A 23,315-nucleotide genomic window follows, 5' to 3' on the forward strand; every position below is an offset into this window, starting at 1 on the left:
GCAGGGGTCGCGACCTTCAATTAAACTTCCTCAGAAGAGCAGATGGAGATTTGGGAAGGTCCAGGCTTGTGCAGATGAGATATGATGGGATGTTAAAGTCCAACAATGATAAATGACACATTTATAACTAGCTTGGTGAGCACCATAAAAATGGCTACGTCTCCTCCACTCGTGCGGCACCAACACTCCAGACTGTGAGCCCAGTCGGTTACCCTTCAGAGTAGGCAACACACTGTATATTACCATAAATGAACTGCTATTAGCAGCATATTAGCCGGTAAATAACCATGATGAAATATTAATTAGCATCACCATCATAATTACTGATTATTAACAGTAATACTTTATTAATGGTTAATATTCACCATTACTAATCAGATTATTTCACAATAACAGACCTTAATAACATGTCATGAAGTTGCATCAAAAATAACATAGTTCATGTAAATCATTCTAAAGAGTTATTTCATGACCGATAACTCTTCTTCAGAGCACCTCAAATGTTACTTGTTTACTCTAATTTAAATTCATTACAGCACACCAAAGACCCTTCAGTAGATCAGCTTGTTTGGGTGTTGCTTGACGACTCCAGGCGAGGTCATCGGTGCTTCAGGGAGGCTGCTATTTGATGCTGATAGCAGGAGAGGGGACCTGCTCTCGTTGGCTAACACACTTGCAGAACAACTGAGAGCGAATGTTACTAGACTGAAGATAGACCTCACCTGACAGGAGCAGACGGAGCAGCGGTCGCTGTCCAGCACCCAGATCTGTCCACTGTGTTTGACCTTGTTGTCATGGATACAGTCTCCGGTGCAGTTGTGGCCGTGGGGGCAGCGGCAGTCGTATCCACCGTCCAGGTTGAAACACACAGTGTCGTTGGCGCAGGTGTTTCTCCCTGTCTTACACTCGTTTATGTCTGAGCGAAGAGAAGGAGGACGTGAGACAAAGACAACCAGGAGGCGCGACAGAATTGACTTTTGTTGGTCCTAAAATACAATGCATACATGAACATTTGTGTTTCTTTCAATACTTCGTAAAATTATTATGTTATTGTCAAGTATGACCTTCGACTGAATGATGATTTACATGACTTGATAAATTATTTATTTATAAACTTCAAATAAGAAATGATTTTCAATTAACTTTACTGTACCTTATTTTTGAATACTTACTTTTAAATATCAGTCCCAAAGTATTGCATAGATATTTTGTAGACATCAATTCTATTGTTTACAATGAACATATTTAAGATACAAAAGGTGGAACTCACACTAAAACACACCACTGTCGGAAAAACTCATTTGAAAGTCTTAAGAAGTCTTAATAAAGACGCGCTCCACTTCTCAATCCCACCTCTCTCCAGCAAGTCAGGTCATGTGACACCACGGCAACACTAAAGTTTCTGCTTCAGTCGGATGCAAAGTAAAAGCACTAAGATCTAGACGACAGTAGTGACCCAGAAACCCACTTTTGGCCCATTTCTAACTCAGGACTGGTCGGCCCACTTCAGCAGAGACGGGTCAGCGGGTGCAAGAAAACAGACTCGAGGATCTGGTAGACGTTGGGTGATGAAGGAGCCGGAGGGTTCAATTCTGACAGCCAACATCAATTTTGACAGGTGGGATCAGAGGGAACGCCGCAGACGGCAAGCAGGAAAATAAAAAAAAAAGAAGGGAAGCTGAGGCGGTGGTTGAATTCCCTAATGTGTGATAGCACTGACAGATCACCACACTTGTCGAGATACAAAGTCTTAAAACATGTTATCGCCTCCCACTGATCTGTCGTCATAGCAACAGAGCGAGAAGACAAAATACCAAATTACTGCCCTCAGCATCAACTCAAACTAAAGCCTGTTGGTAGATGGGAACCTGTCGCTTTGTGGGGTCAAGTACTGCCCTCTGGTTCCCTCACCTGGTTTTTAACTCTCACTTAAATTGATGAAATAACGCCTGAATTTATTCCACTTCGATTCTGTTTTTAACTTTCGACTCAGTGATATCACCTATCAGAGAGAGCAGAAGACGCGCAGGACACTCACCCACACAAGACTCCCCGTTGGCAGAAAACAAGCCGTTGTCGTGGTAACCGTCACGGCACTCGCAGTGGTACCAGCCGGGCAAGTTGACACAAGTGGATTTACTATCACACTCCACAAAGCCGTCTGCACACTCATCGATGTCTGAGGAAGAGGAGGAGATGATGAGGATGAGGATGAAATCAGAGGCAGTAGGAAGACCTGCTGGATAACTGGTGAGAGCAGAGGCCTTTTTTTTCTTTATTGTTCAAACAAGCGTCTTACATCATCTCTCCTCTGGACTCACCACTTCAGACAGGGGGCGCACTCATTCCCACAGTTCAGGCTCTACAGTTCATAGCCTCTCTGGCCACGGCCGCTTGGCTCATGCTAATCTGCAAGTCCAAGGATTGTGGGTGACGTTTGAGCAGATTAGGTGGCTAATCCGAGGGGCGCTTGATCGACCGTTAATCTGAGGCAGAAATTCTATTAAAAGGCCCGGGCCTCATTAGCAGATAGATCTTAATCTCATTAGCGGCGGGCAGCAGGGGACCGAGAGCCCCATCTGCCTGGCATGCTGTGGGAATGACGGAGAAGGTCAGACTCGGCACAGCGCCATCTTCCTGATGGCAGAGGAGCTTCCAGGATCTCATGGAAATTGACATCAACAGATGGTTTCAAAACTGCAGCCAACATCAGATGGTACTGAAGAGATTCAGAGGCGAAGCCTCACATTAGACTTGTAATCCAGACTCCGAAATCAGCCTTCTTGCCTGCTCACTTGCGAAACTGCCTAATATCGCAAGTTTAACCAGGCTGAGTGAAGAAAGGGTTAATTTCTTTGTGACATTGAAGGGCTAAGCCCCATCATACAGATAATTATGTGTAGATGGTGGCAGGAAGTTATTAAATATTGCTCAAGAAAGGGATCGATAAAAAGAAAAACCTGCTGATACAAGGGTCACACGTGATCCATGAGCAGAGACAGGAGCGAAAGGGTTAAACACCGCCACAAAGGTGATCAATATGAGCGAGAAGTGACAGGCAGTCACGCGAGAAAGGAGGAGGTGATGTGTTAGGGCAGGGTTTCCTCAAAAAACAGAAAGTCTTTCACCAACAAGAGCATCTGGTTTGATACGATCTCGTTGATGTCCAGAACTCTTATGGGTTGTGACCCAGATTGAAGGGATTAATTCAGGATTTTAGACACTGGAATGAAACCTTCTGGAAACCAGTCATGTTCATATTTTTAGAAATGACATCAGTGTGTTTTATTAATAGAATTTACTGCAGCCAGAGTCTTTAATCTTGCTTCATTAATGTTGTCACGTTGAGCGTTTTGTTCAGTCGCGTTTGTACATGTCCATTTCACACTCATTCATTCACAATAACCGTCTTTGCACTTGTCATCAGTTCACCTGCATTTACAGTCACACATTCACAGCTTGCTATCCATGAATGTCACGCATTCACGCTCACTTGTTCACACTTGCCTACCGACAGTCACTACACTAATACATTTTTCATACAATGTCTCATTCAAGTGCAAATATAGTCTCTACGGCGTACGCAGCAACACTCACTCATTCACACTCATCCTAACTAGACCATCATTTATGTGTTCATCACAGACCAATTCAAATACATGAATTCACTGCCTCTTTCCTTTCTCAAAACGTTTTACATTCATTCACTCTTTGTGTCCAGTCACTTTCCCATTCTAAACATTCATTCACTCGTTCATTTACTCATGAACACATGCCAACCGCCATACAGTCACATTCACATCCAAGTCAATCAAATCTCCTTCAAACTTGTTCATTCACGGCTTTGTTCATTCATTCATCACATCCCGCTGCTTCGACCCTCATGCATGGAAGTGGAGGAAGCATTGAATATGTATGGCGCTGTATAGGCTACACACATGATTCATTCATTCATTAACGTCATGCCGCCTCTGCGCCGCAGATAAATGTGATGTGTTTTTGGAGTCAGAGCTCCACAGTTATGGTGATGTACTTTCGCAGAACAGCATGCGTGACAGCTCCACACGTCATGGACATAAATAAAGCATATATACAGAGAATCCTGCTGATGTGTTTGTGTGCAGAACCTCACAGCAGCCGAGGAGACGTGTCATTTAGAGAGAAGCAGCAGGTCGCACGCGCTAAACGACAGCTCCGACCGTTAGCCGAGTCTAATTAAGACGCTCTAATTACGAGTGATGGAGCGCTTTGTCTCTAAATAAATAATGAATCCATCATCTCTGCGCTTAAACAAGCGGCTCCGGCTTCCACAGCCCGCGGGGCTTGTGGGTAAATCTGGCACAGAGGAGCGAGGCAGAGCTGCAGTGGTGCATCATGGGAGCTGTCAGGAGGTGAAGAATTAATCTGCTTTGAAATATTCACTACCTGTGCCTGAGTGGGAGGGGCCCGGGGGTGGTGAGGTCAGCCTGGTGTTGTTCCCTCAGCCCATAAACACAGGCGCTAACAACAGTAACGATCAGGTATCGATCACCGCCCTCCTTCCTCTCACATTAGTTACAGGTGAGTTGGAGCTAAAGCTGTTCAGGCAGCCAATTCAATGGCATTTTTAAGGCAACTTAAATCATTTATCAGCTTCACTCAGATGTTTAAAAGTGACACGACGCTACAATGATGTGACATCATGTCCTGTGAGACCCTCACTCGCATGTAAACCCCCGGAACTCACATTAAGCACACCATGGCTTGGAAATATACACAGCAGCTGCAGTGGCATTTTGCTAAATTAAAAGTTTTCACTGCAGTTGTGACATTTATACTCGAGCGCTGGTCTGATCAGAATCAATCCTCACACTTTGTGGTGCGATATGCGGTTGGAAAGACTTGTGTGTGAAGCTTGTTTTAATGTCTGTACTGGGACAAAGAAAGGACTCAATAAAAATGGTCAGTAGTATTTCCTCCCGGCCTTTCCTTCAAAAGAGTTTGCAATTTCTTGTTGCCTTTTAAAACATAAATAAGGCCTTGACAGGAGTTGCTGGTTCAATTCAGGAGCTGCCTGGCGGCACAACTCTGGTCTGCATTTATTGGTGCCCATCGGCAGTCTTAATAAGAGACTAACACCGGCATTTCTCAGTGGCGCCATCTGAGAAACGACCCGAGGGCGAGCGCTCCGACTGCGCAGCTCGTTCTGGGAAAACATGACATGTCTGGTCCTGCGTGCGCTGATGACTGAAGGCTACGTGGTCCGCACAGCAATGTCCTGCATAATTCATGAAGTGTCATAGTCATGCAGTCGTTGGTGCCGGACTGTCAGCACCACATCTCTGGGTCCCTTGTCCATTCTCGCTGAGGGGTGATGACAAGCGGGCGAGCGCGCACATACACTCCCACAAACACACAACGGTAGCCCAATCAGAATCTTTTCATCAAAGCACGTGCGTTTCCTTGATGAGCAGCAGCTCTGTGTTTCCCTGACAGGCCGTCAGTCTGCGCTGCCGCAGCGCGAGTGTTGGGGTCCCTTGGGACGCCTCTAAAAGCGCACAGGGTTCTGGGGGTGGGGAGCTCAGAAAGCATTTCCATGTTCATCCCGCCCGCTCTGCTCCGACTCCAGCGGCTGCTCCGATTCTACCGGCCTCATTTTGCATCCGAGCGCGAAGAACTCACTAACCTGACCTGCTAACCATCGTACCCCCCGGTCCATCACCGGATCTGTCACTATTTCAACATCTCTGTATCCTCAGTTCCACATCACCTCCTCTCACCTCCGGCCCCGTCACTTTCTACTCGTGCTTCTGTCAATCTATCCATACTGTCCATGTAGCAGCACATCCAATGGGACATCCATCCTTCTCTGAGAGCTGTTAAAGTAAAGGACTTAGGGAAAACAGACTCGAGGTCCGCCTTGAGGCAGAGGTTTGCATGCCGCTATCCAAGACCAGCTTCTGAAAGCAGTGTAGTACTCTCAGCCAGTAGGATGAGGCAGTCGCGGAGCTCAAAGGCACTTCACTTCAGTCTTATATTGCGGTAAAACAAGGTACGCCTCGCACTCAGAATGATGGCGGATGAGGGCTGACAGAGCTGAGAAGGTGTCAGACTGTAGGAGGAACCGAGACACAGGAACACGTTTGGCGACCAACATCACAAAGCCAGAGGCGTTAGAAGCCTTGCTCTCTTGCAGGCTCATCATGATGTCTGGTTCTGGAGCCATGATCCGAGATGATAACGTCGTCCGATCTCCAGAGTAGCTATTAAAACATGAGACTCAGGATGGGATGATTTCCGAATTGGTGTGGAATCTGTGAGGATTCATAAGTAGCACTGACTCTGTATATTGGAACACACATCTGCTTGACAGCTAGCTGCTAACTTCTGAATGTCTCATGGACCTACAATTCGAGGTAACACTTGCAGAATCCGGAAGTTAGCTCACAGCATCCACTAAGACACAGTCATTTAGGGGGTTGATTTTGTGTGGCTTGAATTAACATATTGGTAATAGCTAGAACTGTTGTGACATCTTAATAAACACAGTCGAATGTCCATATATCCGGGAGGTTCTGTACATAAGCCTAATACGAACCTGGAGATCTACGGCAGACTGACAAGTGCAAGCTGATCTGAACATGTCATCGCTGGAGGACAAAGAATCCTCTCATGTGTGAGGAGAAGTCATTATGAAGAGTTGTTAACACACTGTGTCAATCCAAGACACACACACACGCGCGCCGTCTTCCCTTCCTCAGCATCTCAGAGCGGGCCGCAGGGAAATTCATTTACTTTGAGACGGCAGTTAAAGGAACGCCTCGTAAAGAAAAGTGCTTTATGTGCAATCAATATGTGAACCATTGAGCAAGCGCAGAGTCAAACAGGAGGTGTGGAGCGTGTCAGTCGCCGCTCCATTAGTCTCCCGGTCTCCTGAAGGACGCTTGTTGAAGGTTGAAGGAGGGGATGAGGACTGTGTTTTTACTGATTAAATCACAGAACATCCTGGCTCATCGTGACAGGACTGTCTTCCCCGGATTCTTATTGGACGGGTCAAGAGTGCAGCGGTCATTCGGTCTGACGCGCCTACGACGTGTGTTTCCTGTTCGAAGATGACGAAGCTGAAGCGCTCAGCGCCACAAGCCAACAGGAAGAGGCAACACAGGGTTAAATGACTTCCCTGAACTCTTTCAATTGGCAGTAATTTGGACCTAACAGAGAAAACAAACAGACTCAATCAGAGGCTCGGTTCGTCTCGACAGCCGGGATGAGCGGTAATTAAGATGCAGCCCAGACAGCAGCAGCAGAAACGCCGCGCTGATTAATAAGCCTGCGATAAGAGGTGATTCCTAAACTGCTGCAGCAGCAGATCCATCATGGAACCAGATCATTAGTCACACACTCACAGAAAGACTTGGACGCAGGCACATCACGCACTAATGGACCTGCATGCAATAAGAGGCTTCAACATGCATCTGTAATTATAAACACAGATGGGACAAGCTCATACACACGCGCACAAAACCACACACACTCGATGAGGGCTTGGCTGCTCATAAAAACCACACAGGGACAAAAAAAGTGGCAAAAACAGACGCTTTCTTTGTGTAAGACGCCTAAAAACAAAACTGCAACAACCTGAACACACTATAATCGACTATTAAATTAGCCGTTGACCAGTCCATGAGTCGACTAGTCATAACGTCATCACTCTCTGCAGTGGGCTAAATGTCCATACTACAGAACCATTTCATTAAAATGTTTTAAAACTTCAAACCACATTTTGAGCAAGGAAATTTTAAATATGAAGTTTTAAAACAATGTTTTAAGATCTTTTTTAAGCAACCATGTTCATCAACCCGTACACACAAAACTTCCATGTGTCACACAAACACAGAAAGCAAAGACACAAACAAAGGTAGAAGCTCAGATAAACACAAAAAATGGGGACTAATGTACATGAATCTGTCTGAATAAACACAATATTGCACACAGGTGCACACACCTGAGTACACTCAAACACAGACAGATACTCAGGTACATGAACTCAAACATGTAACAAATAGGCACAGAGGTACAGACTCATTGATGTGTGTAACAGACAAACACACATGCAGTTACACACATGAACACAAGCACATTTATCCTCCATCTTAAGCACCTTTACATGATAATGGATAAGGCTAATTAGCTTTTGAGCCCTGGACGGCGCTGAAGGTCGCCTCATGGTAAACTGGATTCCAAGATTAGAATATGAGCCAAGGCGGTCCTCTCACCTGTCTCACACTTGCTGCCGGTGAAACCCTGCTGGCAGACACAGTTGTTTGGCGAGAGACAGGTCCCACCATTCTGGCACAGTCCATCACACATGGCTGCAGGAGCAACACAGGAGTCGTTACTGAGCTGGATTAACAAGCGTGCGACATCGTCACGTCATTTGCATACAACATCGCAGCTAATTCATTTGATGTATAATGTGTCACTGAGACATTCATTTCTTTGATTAATGAGTACATTATTCTTCACTCCTTCTGTAAGAAAACACTCATTTAAATAAATGCAAATGAGGGGACAATTCTCCAAGATCTTGCTGCTGTTTTTGTTGCTGTGATACTAGAACACCAAGCGCTTCTTGCTAGCCTTTGCAAAGGAAATGCTAAAGCAAGTTAAAACATAATTGCGCAAAATATACTCCTGAATATAACAGAAACAGCAAACCAGTGAAACTCCTGACGTAGAAGTGAATACATTTATTGAAAAAAAAAACAGTTGACGCAATACATTTTTAGGAAAATAGCTAACCTATCTTCAAACCTATATCTAAAGCAAGTTGACCTTCCGCTGTTTGTCAATGTCCTGATAAAATTTTACAGAGCCAGAGCACAAACAAGCTAAATCGGCTCGACTGCTGTCTCTGTCGCTGCCTACCTTTGCAGACGGTTCCGTTGCCAGTGTAGCCAGGTTTGCAGGAGCAGCTGTGGCCTCCCACCATATTGAAGCACAGAGCGTTTTCGTCGCAGCTGTGGAGTCCACTCACGCATTCATCGTGCTCTGGAGAAGAAACAAGCCTTGTGTTTTAAAACAGAATATGAGGAATCCAGTTTCTCAGGGGACGATGAACCAATCTGAGGAGCCACTGTCTCCCCATCAGGTGGAACCAGGATACCTGCTGTTCTGAAGTAGCTAGTGCCCTTTGCTTCAAGGCTTTTTAGCACCAGAGTGCATCACGTTGACCAGAACCAGTTCTGTCTGAGCTCAACATTGGATTGGTGAGAACGTCTTACAAACATTCAAGGTCAAGGGAGCCAGAAAGTTCCAGATGACAAAGCAGCTACTTCTTCAAAAGTTTTACAAGAGCGACTCACTTCTCCGGGGGATTAAGGGCTGCTTCGGTTTTCAGGGACAAGTGAAGGGTACTTCTTGTTTCTCAACAACCTTTTTAATCTTAACATGTTTTTGGCAAAGGTTGACAGAGAGTGATGAGAAATAAACTACAGCAAGGAACTGGTGTCTCAGTAGAACCAGACTATTTTGCAGAAGTGCGAGGCTATTCACTGTGAGTGAGAATTTTCTCATCTGTTCATCATTTTAATTCATAATTTTATCTATAGCCTGTGAAAATCATCTCCCTAACAGAGCAGCACAAATGACATGAAGCTGAGGACCTGCAACAGTTGCAGAGCATTATGGGTAACCATGAGTAACAGGAGTGCCTTCACTAGGCCTGGGCCGGCTTTATGACACGACTTGAAAAGCACAGTACACCACTACTCCCCTGCTCTCTCCAGTCAGAGTCTACAACGTTTATTTCAATCGACTGACTGAAAAAAAATCCCCAGGTTATTTTGCTGCTATTCACATCTGCAACAGCTACGTGAGACGTATCTGTGTAATACTGAAACAGAGCTGGCGTCTAAGGTGAAACACAGGAGGTGACAATGCTACATTTTGGGCAACATTTCTTTCTGGGAGATCCAGTTGGTGTTGCAGGAGACTGAGCCCCGTCCGCCCTGCGATAACCAAGTTAAATGTCAGTCACAGCGGAAGGTCGCTGCTTGGTTTGGAACACTGCTGAGGAGACACTGGCTGGAGACAGGATCACAGCAGGCTGCCAAGAGTGTGAGATATCATCCAGCTTGTTATCACCGGTTTCCCTTTGGTATGTCAGCTTATTACAGATATTCTTTAACATTCGTCTGCTTCATGTAGTGCATGTAGTGCAACCATTCTCACAGTTTTCCATTAGCAGACCACATGTTGCCACATCTACTCCTGGCTCTGGTCCTTCTATTCCACCTCCACAGCCCCTGAACCTGTTCTCTGAAATGTAACAAGAAATTACCAAACAAAAGAGAGAGCATTTTCGGAACATTTTTATTTTCTCTGGCTCTGGAACTCTCCAGGGATCCTCCACTTGCAGCGGAGGAAAAGGGAAGCCTTTCGCTCCCTGATGTCACTGTTGTGCATTTCTGTGAGTTTCCCTCCAAACTTCAGCTGCAGCCATGACAGATAAACAATCAATTATGTACAGCCTGTCACTGAGTCAGATGCCAGCCAGCTCTCCTGCTGCCCCTCGCTCCCCCGCTCTGGCCTGGTTTGACATCCGACTGCTGCTCAGGAAATGTCCTGCCGGCAGTTTTCGACTCTAAACGTTTCTGCGCTTCATCCTTGTCTGATCTCTCAAATATGCGTGAAGCATCAGTTATTCGGATGTGTATTTTCCATAACTTTTCCAGGCCCAGGGAATGACTATTTAAAACTCCAAGACTGCTTTAAATGGCTGTATAACCATGTTTCCTGGATTATCTGCTGAACACTGAGAGGAAGAACGCTCCCGACCTCCAGACTGAACACGGCGCTCCACAACAATCCGGACACGCTTGTCAAGGTCTCCTCTTCTCTGCTTCAACTTACAGATCAGAGCTTTAATCCACTATTGTGCTCACAGCCAGCTGAAGCGGTGTCTCGTTAATCTTGGCCAGACGGACCCAAACCTGGAAACACCCATGTCAATATGAACGACCTCGTTCCTGCTGACTACGCAATTCATTAATTGCAGAAAGCTATTGAGAATAAAAACGCTCATATATCATAGGAATGCACTTTGTCGGTGGACGGTGAACAGGAGGGGCTAATGTGGGGGGTAATAATTCTTCTACGTATGCAGAGAAAGCAGCGCCTCCCACTGGACTCGTACGCTCGCACCTGTTCGATTAAACTGCTGAAAATTGCTGCAGCTGGAACTGTACGTTCAATTCTGCGCTCTATCCGTCTTTCAATGCAAATACACACACCATGCCGCACTGGTGCTGGGAGTTGCGACAGGATTTCTACTTGACGGAGCGTTTAGGGTGCGAGATGAGATTAAAGCACACAATACGACACGTCTTCTGATCAATGCCAGTCCCACAGCCTGAGTCAGTGTTGTCAGCACTAAACATCCACAGAGTGTTTAACACCTGCGGCGTGAATGAAGGTTTACTGTGGCATAGAAAGTCCACACTACAATGTCAAGGCTTACAACTACACACCATTTATTAAATGGTGCTCTGTGTGTAGTACTACACAGAGAGTGCAAAGTTAATGTAGTGTAATTACTGTATGGTAAGTTGGCTGCGTTTACAGTGAGTGTCTACATTTGAGTACATTACTTTAATAAGTGTAGCCAGGGTTTTTCCATTACATGAAAACGATGGTGGCGCACCGCCATGGCTTGAATGAGAGCTGCGATGCCTCCAGAAAAAAGATCTCTATTTAAAGATGAAATCTTCAATGTCAAACATAAAAATGAAAATCCTGAAAGAAACATCATAATGACTGATGTGCAATGCTCACAACTCAAGTCACGCATTCCGCGGTTGGACATATGGAGTGAGGGACCGCATGAGGACAGCTGCTGGAGAGAGCCTTACTTCTCATGATACAAACTTAGATAGTCATAAACAATTATATTGTCACAATTCAGTAAATGCCAAAACTTTCCCCTCGGCTTCCTTGTCACTCAATTTTTTCTTGATTCCTTTTCGTGTTGGAGCACGCATTACATTGTCATTGCTCAGAAGTCTGCTACACTGCACCAACACTCACGGGTCAAATCCGGTCAAGGAGACCACAGTAGTGTGTTGAAATCTGCTGCCTATTGTGCAAGTGTCTACACTCACATCACTTATATTGTCGAGCATACACTCAGTTGGAAGCAAGCATGCCAACTTGAAGGAAAAGGTGCTTCACACAACTGTCACGCTGAAGAATCAGTCATTCTGCATAAAAGTCCTGTTGCTACTTCACGTGTGAGCAAAGATGTTGAACATCTTCTTCTCCTTCTTTATTTATGAACCAAACATTCCTTCTTTCAGACAGTTTCTCTGCGTTTGCATCACAGCGCCCTCGTTATTCATGTCATTACATTCCTCATTGTTTCTCTCGTTCCCCCAGAACTCGTTTCCGACAGTCACAATGAGGATTAATATTCTGAAATAGGGCGCGCGGAACTATCTCATGCAGGTTTTATTTAAACGTCTCATTGGCGGCTTACACAGCTGTGCGCCTCATGCGAGTCAATTTGTGTGATTAAAACGCAGCTCACGCAGCAGCTGGACGTGATGACTTCATCTCTCGCTTGCTATTTCACTTATTAAACCATCAGACACCCGACATTACAGACGCTGAACCCAGCAGATTTGGACAAATAACAGTCATCGTGGCTCTTAAAGGGCCGGTGCAAAATGTGGAACATGGCCATAGAGAGTATTATTTTCAGTTTCTTGGTTTGAAGTTTTGAGTTTCCTACAAAATGAGACCCTTCCCAGGTGGTGTTCTTGAGAGGTTGCTCATGATTGGGTGAGGGATGGAATGAAGAAGCGCTAAACAGTTGGTGCCAAGCTCCACTTCATGAGATCAGGTAAAAAGTTGTGCTGTTCACCAATATGTCCACCAGGGGAGCAGCTCACAGTCAGAAGTTTATAACAATAACATAGTCTAAAACAAACATTGCCACAGTAGAAGAAGTATTGATACGTACCTCTTGCACAAAAGACAAAATGGAGGCAGCGTTGTAGGAGGCGGTGGTCAGTGGTTGCCAATCTTTTTTTCTTTTTTCAATCTACTTTTCATGTTTCTAGTGTGTCAAGATCTAACAGTACACCTTGTCACCCAAAACACCTTTCAATGATGTATTTATGACGCACACACCAAACTGATAGAGCCTCATACATAATAAAAATACTATACTATATTGAGATAGATGCTGATATATGAAAACGAATGCGTCTGTAGCAATGTTGGTTGCTGACCTTCAGTGAAGTGAAAGAGACAAAGAGAGAGGGACCGCGAGCAGTTTCATTTGCGAGTGATTTCTGAAGGAATTAAGTTTAAATATCTTGATGATTGCAGTGGGATAAGAGGCAGGACTGCACCAAGTTCACCTCATAAAGGACTATCTTATCTTATCCCTCAATGCAGGAACATCGCACTGCATCACACTGAATGGAACAAGTAGTTGTGACAAATCCTTGTGATCCCAACCGAACGGTTAAAAAAATGTGCAACATTAAAGCCTTTTTTGTTCTTCACTTCCATTCTTAGACCATGTCTAGTCTTGGTTCACGATTCGAACGACAGCCTGCAGGTGTCCAGGCGACTACAGGAAGTTAAGGAAGGACATGATGTCACTTTAATGGAGGACACAGACGTAATTTCAGGTGACAGATGTCGATTTTTATCGGCCGTTTATGTGTCCTGGACGAAGCCCAACATCCAAAATCAGAACTTTAAATCACACGCTGGTCGATATTACGAGTATTTTTTACAGTGTCCTTCATCCTTGACTGTAAAACAAAGTCTTTGATGAGTATTGGTGAAATGAAAGAATAAAGGAGGTTGACGAAGGGCAGTAATTAACTATGATGCCATCATCTTTCTGTCTTTAATGGCGCTTGAGCACCTCACAGTAGAGACTCCACTCAACTGATTTTGTGTGTGGTACATCCATCTGACAAGTGTGGTTGCATAACATTCGACAAATGCTGAAGGTGTCAGAGAGCACTCATTCAGAAGCTGCACGACTTCACACTCACTCACCAACGCCTCTCTTGTTCTCTAACCATCGGCGCGTCATGAGGATCACACAGGAACTCACCTGTGCAGGAATAGTCATCGATCCGGATGTAGCCGGTGTGGCAAATGCACATGAAGGAACCCGGCGTGTTCACACACATGGTGTTCTCTCGGCAGTAGTGCTTCCCTTCGGCGCACTCGTCGATATCTGAGGAGGAATGAAGAAAAAGAGGAGTGGGGAAGAGGGGTTATCGACTGAGCTCAGGAGACACAAAAAGACCACAAAATCATTAGCGTATATCATGACCGCGCTTCAATCTTTACTGGCATGTCTGCCATTTAATAGGTCAACCTCTGGTTTACTCAGCTTGGTGGGGCAGTTTCACAAAGTGGTGTTAATGATGCGGTCTTGATCAAGGTAATATTAAGTGCTAGGCGATTACCCGATTTAACTGGTCTGTGGCACTTCACACTTCAGAGTTTGACCACGTGGTGCTGAACTCTCTCCCTTAGACTCTGAAGGTTCTTAATGTGAGGGGATTGGGTCGATCTCAATCAATACCAAGCAGTAGAGAAAGAGGATTAACATTTGTTGGACTTTCTTAAGTAGACCAAACGGGTATGGGTGGACGCCCCACAATCCTGAACAGGACTAACTGGTGGTTAACTGAAGATGTATGAATGTAGGTTATTCCATGGAAGGGAGCACATATGCTTCAATTGAAAGCCTAATGCATCAACATGTAACATGGGGGGTCAGCATAGTACGCGAAAGTCCACTTCCCCAATGTCAATATATTACGCCATGGCAGTGAGGATGTGTTGCTACAACACTACTGACTCCTCTTGAGCTACAAATGGTTTAGCAACACCAGCACAGAGACATGTCCGGCATCTCCAAACAAAACGTAGTGCCGCAAGTGAAAACCCTAGATTCATTCATATTTAATATTTAAAGAGTAAACATATCTTCATCTTACTAGTCGTGATGTTTTCCAGCAAGAGTCACAGAGTTCACATGAGGCTCGCGAGTGACAACATGCTAATAATTGTTCCATGCCTTGTGGTGGAAGAGCGTGATGGACAGAGCGACGGAGAGCAGGATGCCTCCTGCTTCCTGGCAGTTATTAGGACTTTGGGCAACAACAGCCGATTTATTAGATTCTGATGCTTCCATAAATGTTCGTGTTGCTATGGAAACAGCCTTTTCTGGGATCTAAATTGCCAAGGCATCACAACACTGGCCGGTAAACAAAATTATCTTGATAACATGATGCAAGCGGAGGCAATTCCATGTAAACACCCGTCAAACGGAGCAGTACTCGCATGAACCTTGAGAATCGAGGACAGATAAACCAATCGTCTCTGACACCAGCGAGAGCACATTTGCCCTGGTCCTGAGGAGGAAGGCAGGAGACAACATTTTAACTCCAGGAACCACAAGCAGGGAAAACCAGAGCAACATCAATATTTCAGCTCAATCCTGACTCGACTCTCGCACTAGCACAAGCTCCACATTTACTAAACTTTCTTATCGTCTGTGCCATTTTCTACTTTCATCGTGTGAAGTTCAATAACAACAACCTCAACTCAAGATTTCAACATAGATGGTTGAAAATACACCACAAGGCCAAAATATTCTGACATCTACTCCTGTTTCTTTTAAGTTGTAGGAATAAAGAAAAAAAGTTTCCAGATTCAAATGGGAAAAGGCATATCTAGCTGCTACAAACCAAATGAAAAAAGGTTTCAGTGTTTTCGTCTTCATATCATATCATCATCTTTTGTTTTAGATTCAATAACCAACTACAGTATATCTTGTGGAGATCGAATACCAACACACAAATTGTGACTTAAAATGAAGGCTGAAACATCAACGTGTTAATTTTGATTAACTAATTACAGAAAAACACAGATTAATTGTGTAAAAACCTTCTTTCTCAGGGAACGTTTGCCACAGTTCCAACTCCAGGTACACATTATGAGATGTCATAACCAAACCATCTATGATACCAGGGACTAAGTGGGTTGATGGATGAAAAAATGATGTTTCAAAAACTGGTTCTGTGCACTTTATGCAACTAAGAGTTGGGTCGTCACTGGAGGACGTAGCCACAAAATGAGAATCTCATCGTACATCTCAACAATTGTAAATGTCATTCAGAAAATATAAATCACCATGTTAAATCACAAGCACATTCGCTGACCTGAAGTAATATAGCACAGAAGACTCTCAATTCTTCATACAGCAAATGTCACTTGCCTGCAGCAAAAGAAGAGCTTGGGGCTTTTTGTCAAATCTTGTCAGGAGGTCGTGAGGTCGCTCCCAACCGCTTTAACCCTTTTTGGAGGGTGACACAGTTACTTTATTCTGTTGAGGCTTCATTAACTTGAAAAACCACCCTTCCTCTTGCTGAGGAATGTCAAGTGAATCCTCTGAATTATTGAATTATTGTGAGTTTCGATTGGCATCCACAGTGATTACTGTGTGTGTGTGTGTGTGTCCATGTTAAGGGCCAGGTCTCGGCCGGCCTCTGAAGAAACCAAAGCAAGTCCAAGCTGCAGTAGCAAGGGGCAAATCGAGGAATGAAAATGTGATAAGGAGTGTGTCAAGGCAGGATTTGATGAGTATAAATGAACCAGAAACCAGGGTAGAAAATTAATATTGCATGTTTGGGGAAGGCTGATCACTCTTGGTGTTTCTTTTTTTCCCACATAAAGGAAGAATGATTAATTTAGTCGACAGCCTCAAATGCCACACCCGCCTCTGAATAGGCTGTTTTGCAGAGCACTTGAGGCAGACTTGGACGGGATCTACGTTCTGTGGTGTCCTTGGACGCAGTAGAAAAGATGACTCCTTTCAGGGCTCCGCCAATACTCTGCTACCTCCACTTATTCAAAAGCTTCAGGTATGAAAAGAAGCCGGCGGACAATCGAGCGCGTCCTTCGCTTGGCGGGTTCAGGCAGAGTGAAGGCTGTGACTGCGAGGAAACAATAGGAAGCCGAGAGGGGGACCAAACAGCAGAGACAGGAGATGGAGGCGAGCACGGATAAAAAGACAAGATTTTCATTTTCTGCGGCCGTGAGTTGAAAGCAGCAAAAAGGAGGACAACTTACTGAGTGTGTCCCACAATCTTTGCATTCTTGACAGCATTGTCATGCTTAAGATGTTTTAGTCTCAGACTGAGGTCCACTTCTGTTTGACTTGAGGGCAAGCTACACCCCCTTGTCAGCAAGAAACATTCAATGCTTAGAACTAGAGGCGTAATACTTGATAATAGAGGCCAAACCATACAAAGCTCTTGAGACTAAACGTGAGATCTTAAAGGAGACCCAACATCACAAATCTGATGTGATATTTGATGAAGTCATCTTGCCCTGAGAAAAGGGCTCGCCACAAACTTGGACCCCCGGCAGTCTGAAGTCTCATCGTATACCCGCACAGTGCAACATGACAGGTCTAGAAGTGTCAAGGCTGGAATAAAAAGTCGAGACGACGGGGTGCAAAACAGAGTAAGCCTCAGCAGGATGACCTTGGTGGTGATGGTGAAAGCCCTTAACGCCCTAAGCTGCCCAGGAAGCAGAAAAAACAAGAGTTATGGAGGAAATGGACGGAAGTTTGCCTCTGCTTACGGTGTTGTGTGTCCATATTGTGATGGATATGGGCAATATCAGCATGACTGTGAGTGCGGATGCTGGAGGATTGTCCGAATGAAGAGAAGAATCCCGGGAGATCAACTGACAGTGTCTTGGCATGGTAGACTCGTAAAAAGTACTGTCTGAGAGAGGGCAACTGGGAGAGGCTTGCAATGACTTGGTGTTACTGGGCTACTTGTCAGTGAATTCAACTTTGAGCCTGAGATGGGACATGACCCGAGACACTTCATTTCAAAAGGAGTATGTGGCACCAACAAAAAGTTGTTTATGGCTCTATTCACTGAACTTTGGGCAGAAAGAAGCAGAAGTAAATCTACAGGAGTTTGCTTCCACTTGACATTTGAAATGCGATTGTTGGAGCTGCTGTGATTTACACCAGGGAAGATGTTCTGGATCACAGCCACATCTACTATTTGGGTGACATTTCAGCGGGTCAGCGAGGTCGGCGGTGTGCAAACAGACTGTGTCAGTGTGTGTGAGCGAGGGGGCAGGTGGCTGCTCGCTAGCTCGGGGCTCATCTCAGCTGATCAGGTTTTACGACACCTCATGCTTCATTGCTGCTGCCCCCAAGTGACCATCCACGGCAACAATCTGACTCTTCAATCATATTTTTGTTTTGCATTATTGCTCAGGTGAATTCAACCGCACACAAATACTCTGGAACACACAAAAAGCTGCAGACAAAACCCACAGAGATACAGCAGCCTCCAAATGATCAAATAACACAGCTGTCAAAACACACATGCACGCACTTTAGCGCACAAACACGCTTGAAAGTGAGACAAAAAGCATGGAATCTTACAGTATAGCAATCGTGAAAACAAATGCAGATAACAAGCGGACACACAAACACACTAACAAACACAAATGGGTGAACCATTGTAATGGTACACTTATGGAAGCAAACAAAACAACAACAAGCACATGACTATAAAACTGCACATACAAAGATACATACACGTTATAATTACAACCATGCCACACGAGCACACACACAATCACACATGTATATACAAGGACAAAGACACACTGAAGGGCACACTCCGGCACCAGGTAAGCACAAACAACAACACATTGACACACAGTTTACAAAGTTCACCTGGTTGCAAACATGTACACCAGTGAAAACAAACAAGGAAGCACCACATATGCACCCATTCGAGCGCGTGCACACACACCCTCATACACACACACACTGGGTCAGGGAAGAGCTGAAAATAGCGATGAAATCATTTTGGTGTAAATTTTTCATGGGAGCAGCAGGAGAAAGAAGAATCCTCGGGGGGATTCAAGCGCTGCCTCTCTGCAAGTCTGAGTGTGTGTGTTCAGGTGCACTAATGTGTGTGTGTGTGTGTGTGTTTCCATAGTAACAATCACCTAAAAATGTTTTGGGACTCTCAGAGATAAAAGACGACAAACCCAAACAAAAAAACAGAGAGAAGAGTGATCGGACTGCAGCGGCTGCCGACAGATTCATCTCTTGAACTTTGAATGAACTTTGACGAACGTCACGACTTGTGTGATTGTCGTCGGGACTTTTTAATGGCTCCTGCAGCTCAGATGAAAATCGGGAGCGTCAGGTTCAATATGCAGCTAAAGTGGGGTAAAAATGCTGAGCTCATGTTTGCATCTGATAATCCCGCTGAGACAGAGTCAGTAATCCTCATTATTTTCCCACAACACGCCATCACTGCAGCAGCCTGGCGCGGTCACATGACTCATCTGGTCCAGAATAAGTCTGCTGCTTTTGTTTCACTGCTACCATTGTTACCGCTGTGCTGCCCGCACTCATCCCCACTGTCTTCCTCTCATTCAGCCTGTCTTTCTTTAAGCCCCTTTTTTACATTTCAGCTGTTTTGCACCCATCTTCTTTTCTTCAAGGGCATCTTTCTATCCATCGTACACTTGGCTTTTTTCTCTTCATCTGTCTTTCTTACTTCATTACTTCTTCCTTTTCTTTCGTTTCAACTTGTCTTTCAGCTTGTCTTTCACTGCCACTTTCTCTTTCTTTCAGCCCAGTCTTTTTTTGCCTTTTAGTTTCCATCTGATTTGGCCATTACTTTCAGTATTATCAGTGGATCTCTCTCTTTTTTCTTTCGTCCTATCAATCCAGTTTGTCTTTCTTGCTGCCCTTCTTCCTGTGCTTTTTTTCCCCACTGTTTTTCGCAGGTCTTCTCACCCAATTTCAATGTGTCCTTCTAACACAGAGGTGGGCAAACTGTTCCACAAAGGGCTGCAGTGGCTGCTGGTTTTTGTTCCAACCAATCAAGAGGTCACTTTTTCACCAATCAGGGGTATAATCACTTGACTGTCAGTCAGGTACTGTTTTTTTTCAGCGGCGCCTCGTTGGTCCAACTGTGTGAGCTTGTTTGGTTGGAACCAAAAACTGCACCACCCCGGCCCTTTGAGGACCAGATTGCCCACCCGTGTTGTTAGCCTTTTAGTTTTTCTTTCTCTCCATCTGTGTTTAATCTTCCATTGTCTGTCACTTTTACATACTTTCATGTCTTTCTTCCTTCAGACTGCTTGTTTTTATTACCCTCCATCATTCAAACTGAATGATAGTTTTTTCTTTCTAGTGGCCCTGTTAAACTGCATTGTGTTTTCCAATCTTTCAGCTTAGCTGACATCCATCTTTGTCTTTCGAAGCCTGGTTTATCTTTCCTTGCTTTTGACCTGTTTTCTTAGCTAATTCTTCTTCTCTATACTTCCGATCCTTAGTCTTTTTAAGCCCATTGTACTGTCCAGGATTGTTGTTCTTTAGCTTCATTTACTCTCCAATTGAAGTCTTTTTAATACACAGGTAGCTGATAAACACTCACTCCATCTAAAGAGAAAGTAAACTTGACAACTGGAGGAGGACTCACACACAGATTCATTCATATGAATTACTCATTCATTGACTGCTGCATTGTTTCTGACTTGATGCCAGAAACCTTAAGTGGAAGCAAATAAACCCTATTCTGATTTCAAGCTTTACCTTCACAGTAAGCGTTGTCGTCACGCAGAGGCCGGAAGCCATCTTTGCACACACAGTACTGACCCGCCTCCAGGTTCACGCAGTCTGAGTGCTCTGTGCAGCCATGTCCTTCTGAGCAGAAGTCATGACCTGAGGAGAGAGAGGAGGAGAAACATCTCCTGTTAACGTTCCACAGCGGCGTCTTTTGTTCCAAAGAGGAAAAAAAAAAAGACAATTTATATATATATATATATATATATATATATCTTTGTCTATCTATCTATCTATCTATCTTTACATACATATATATTAATTTGTGCATGCATTTAGAATACATAATGATAAAAATGAAATGAATGAATAATGTATAAATGATAAAGAAATGAATAAAGAAAATGAAATGAATGAATAATGTATAAATGATAAAGAAATGAATAAAGAAAATGAAATACTGAAAATAATAATTGTGTGAATAAAGAAATACATCTAACACAATAAATCTAAAAATATGATTACATGTCCCATGTAATTATACATTTATGGATTTATTTTTAGTAACTGATTTATTTATTACACATCATTTTTTGTCTTTAATAGAAGAAGAAGTTGAGACTTAAAATACTCTTCATCAGGAGTGATGGGACCTAAACAGATCGATCACACACCCAAAATTATAGAGTTCAGGATGTCAGGCCAAAAAAAAGCTTTAATGCTGTGGGGGAACGGGAGGCTGGAAGATGGAGGGGGACCTCAGAGGAGTGTCACAGCGACCTGTAAAGGGTCTGTGATACAGGGCAGCATCTCTAAAGTGAAGTCCGCTAATCTGGATAATGGAATAATTTAACAATGAGATGAAACATCTGATCACTCTCAGTGTGTGCGGATGCTCACACATCAGCCAGCGTGACTGTACCTGGCTGCTCTTCTGAGCTTCCTCGCAGAACAAAGGCTGCTTGAAACACATCACTCACTCCAGTTAGAGTGCAGCACAAATCCCAGTGTTCCTGCCAGAAAGTCTGACCGACTCATTGTTCCCCAGCTATACATTTGATTTCCTGGCGGCATAAATCCTTGAACTCATCAGCGAGCAGGACTAATCAGTCTCCTCTCTCCGACCAGATAGATCACCTCTCGCAAACATTGATTTTTTTTTCTCTACCGTGTTCCAGTTGGAGATGAAATCAATGACCGCTGGGGAAGTCGGGAATCTCAAACCTGTGATAATGAAACGGTACTGTGGTTTACTGAGCGCAGCCCTTTGAATAATGGCGGCTCAGACGGATTTCCTGAGGTTCCAGCAACAATCAAGTTCCACTTAATCTGAAGGCATGTGTGCGCGCAGAAGGAATGACCCTCCCCTGGGACCAATGAGCCGGACCAACACCAGGATCAGGCCACTAATCAAAGAGGATGGAGTGGAAAAGGAGGGAAAGCGTAGACCAGTGCAGACAGAACATTTGAATAGAAAACATCTCAGACTGGGTTTACTGGATTAGGGTCAGGGCAGAACATCAGGATAGAGTGTTGGACAGAGTCAATATTGCCTGAGAGGAAAATGAGGCTGGACACTGGGGGTTAATCTTGGCCAACGGCATCATTTGGGGTCACAACAGAAAGATGTTATTTGTATATCCTTTGTCAGAAGCTTTGAATGGTTACACCCACTGGACCTTTTCGTGAGTACACTCTGGCATGTGTAGACCTTGGTGTCTCACTCGAGAACACATCTGCTGAGACTTCTTACCTCGGCACACTTTGCAGCAGCGGTCGCTCAGGACGATCTGCTCGGACTCTGGACACTGCAGTTGAGGGCAGGGCTGAGAGGGGACGACCCGCTGCATCGTCCTGTCCTGTGTCCAACGCAAACACACTTATGGTGAGCCATGGTTTTCATTTGCTAATGGCCGCCATTCAATTACAAATGTCATTATTCAGCTCGCCCTCCTTGCCCCCCTCCCTCCCACCCCCGGTTCATTATAAAACAATTACTCTTCAGAAAATTGATCGTTTCCCACCGAAATATATTCTGCGGACAAAGTCTTGGGTTCATTTCTATTTAAATATTAGTCATCAGCGGCGCCTCCTACAGGTCCATGCCAGCATGTTTGTTTTTTTCTGACAGGAAAACCTGACAGTGCTCTTCTGCTCCCAGTATGGCGTCACAACCACTCGCTAACAACGCCACTGCTCATTAGCTGCCTGCGCACTGAGCACAGCGGGGGGCAACAGTCGGCCTTTAACGGTAATTTTAATTGTGGCTCTCCGATCCTGAACTGCCTACCACTATAATAGTCTGTGTTCACACAGAACTGTCATGTTTTACACTAGTACTCAACATGCACTAATAAGTCAGGGTATAGTTTATTAAGTTTATTTTCTGATTTTTTCACTCAGTATCTGAGATGACCTGCTGCAAATGTTCACGAAAGCATGGAAAAGAAAACTGTCCACAGGTCGTGTTATTGGTGGTTTTCTACTTTTTACTGAATTGACATCAAAGCCTTTGAATTGGAATTGATTCTGAATCTAATTGAAATCGAATCGTGAGGTTCTTGGCAACACCCAGCCCTAGCGGTTATACACTGGACTGTTATCACGACTCATCTGAGAGGCGATCAGGTTCCATCAATATCAATATCAATCCTCTCTCGGTGGTTACTTAGTT

At 44.4% G+C, this 23,315-nt stretch overlaps 1 protein-coding gene across 1 annotated transcript in view; it reads right to left on the bottom strand.

Moving 5' to 3' along the window:
- The window catches only part of nell2a (neural EGFL like 2a), a 54,112-nt gene that overhangs the window by 4,779 nt on the left and 26,018 nt on the right, over positions 1–23,315 (bottom strand). Inside the window, exons 14-20 of the mRNA XM_053885411.1 lie at positions 22,395–22,500; positions 20,672–20,800; positions 14,117–14,242; positions 8,908–9,030; positions 8,256–8,351; positions 2,039–2,179; positions 723–916 (exon numbers count right to left, since the gene is read on the bottom strand). Of these exons, the coding sequence (XP_053741386.1) occupies positions 723–916; positions 2,039–2,179; positions 8,256–8,351; positions 8,908–9,030; positions 14,117–14,242; positions 20,672–20,800; positions 22,395–22,500 (915 nt within the window). The remainder of the gene's footprint in view (positions 1–722; positions 917–2,038; positions 2,180–8,255; positions 8,352–8,907; positions 9,031–14,116; positions 14,243–20,671; positions 20,801–22,394; positions 22,501–23,315) is intronic.

The sequence above is a fragment of the Synchiropus splendidus genome, chromosome 14 (genome assembly GCF_027744825.2).
Source record: "Synchiropus splendidus isolate RoL2022-P1 chromosome 14, RoL_Sspl_1.0, whole genome shotgun sequence".
Taxonomy (NCBI): Eukaryota; Metazoa; Chordata; class Actinopteri; order Syngnathiformes; family Callionymidae; genus Synchiropus; species Synchiropus splendidus.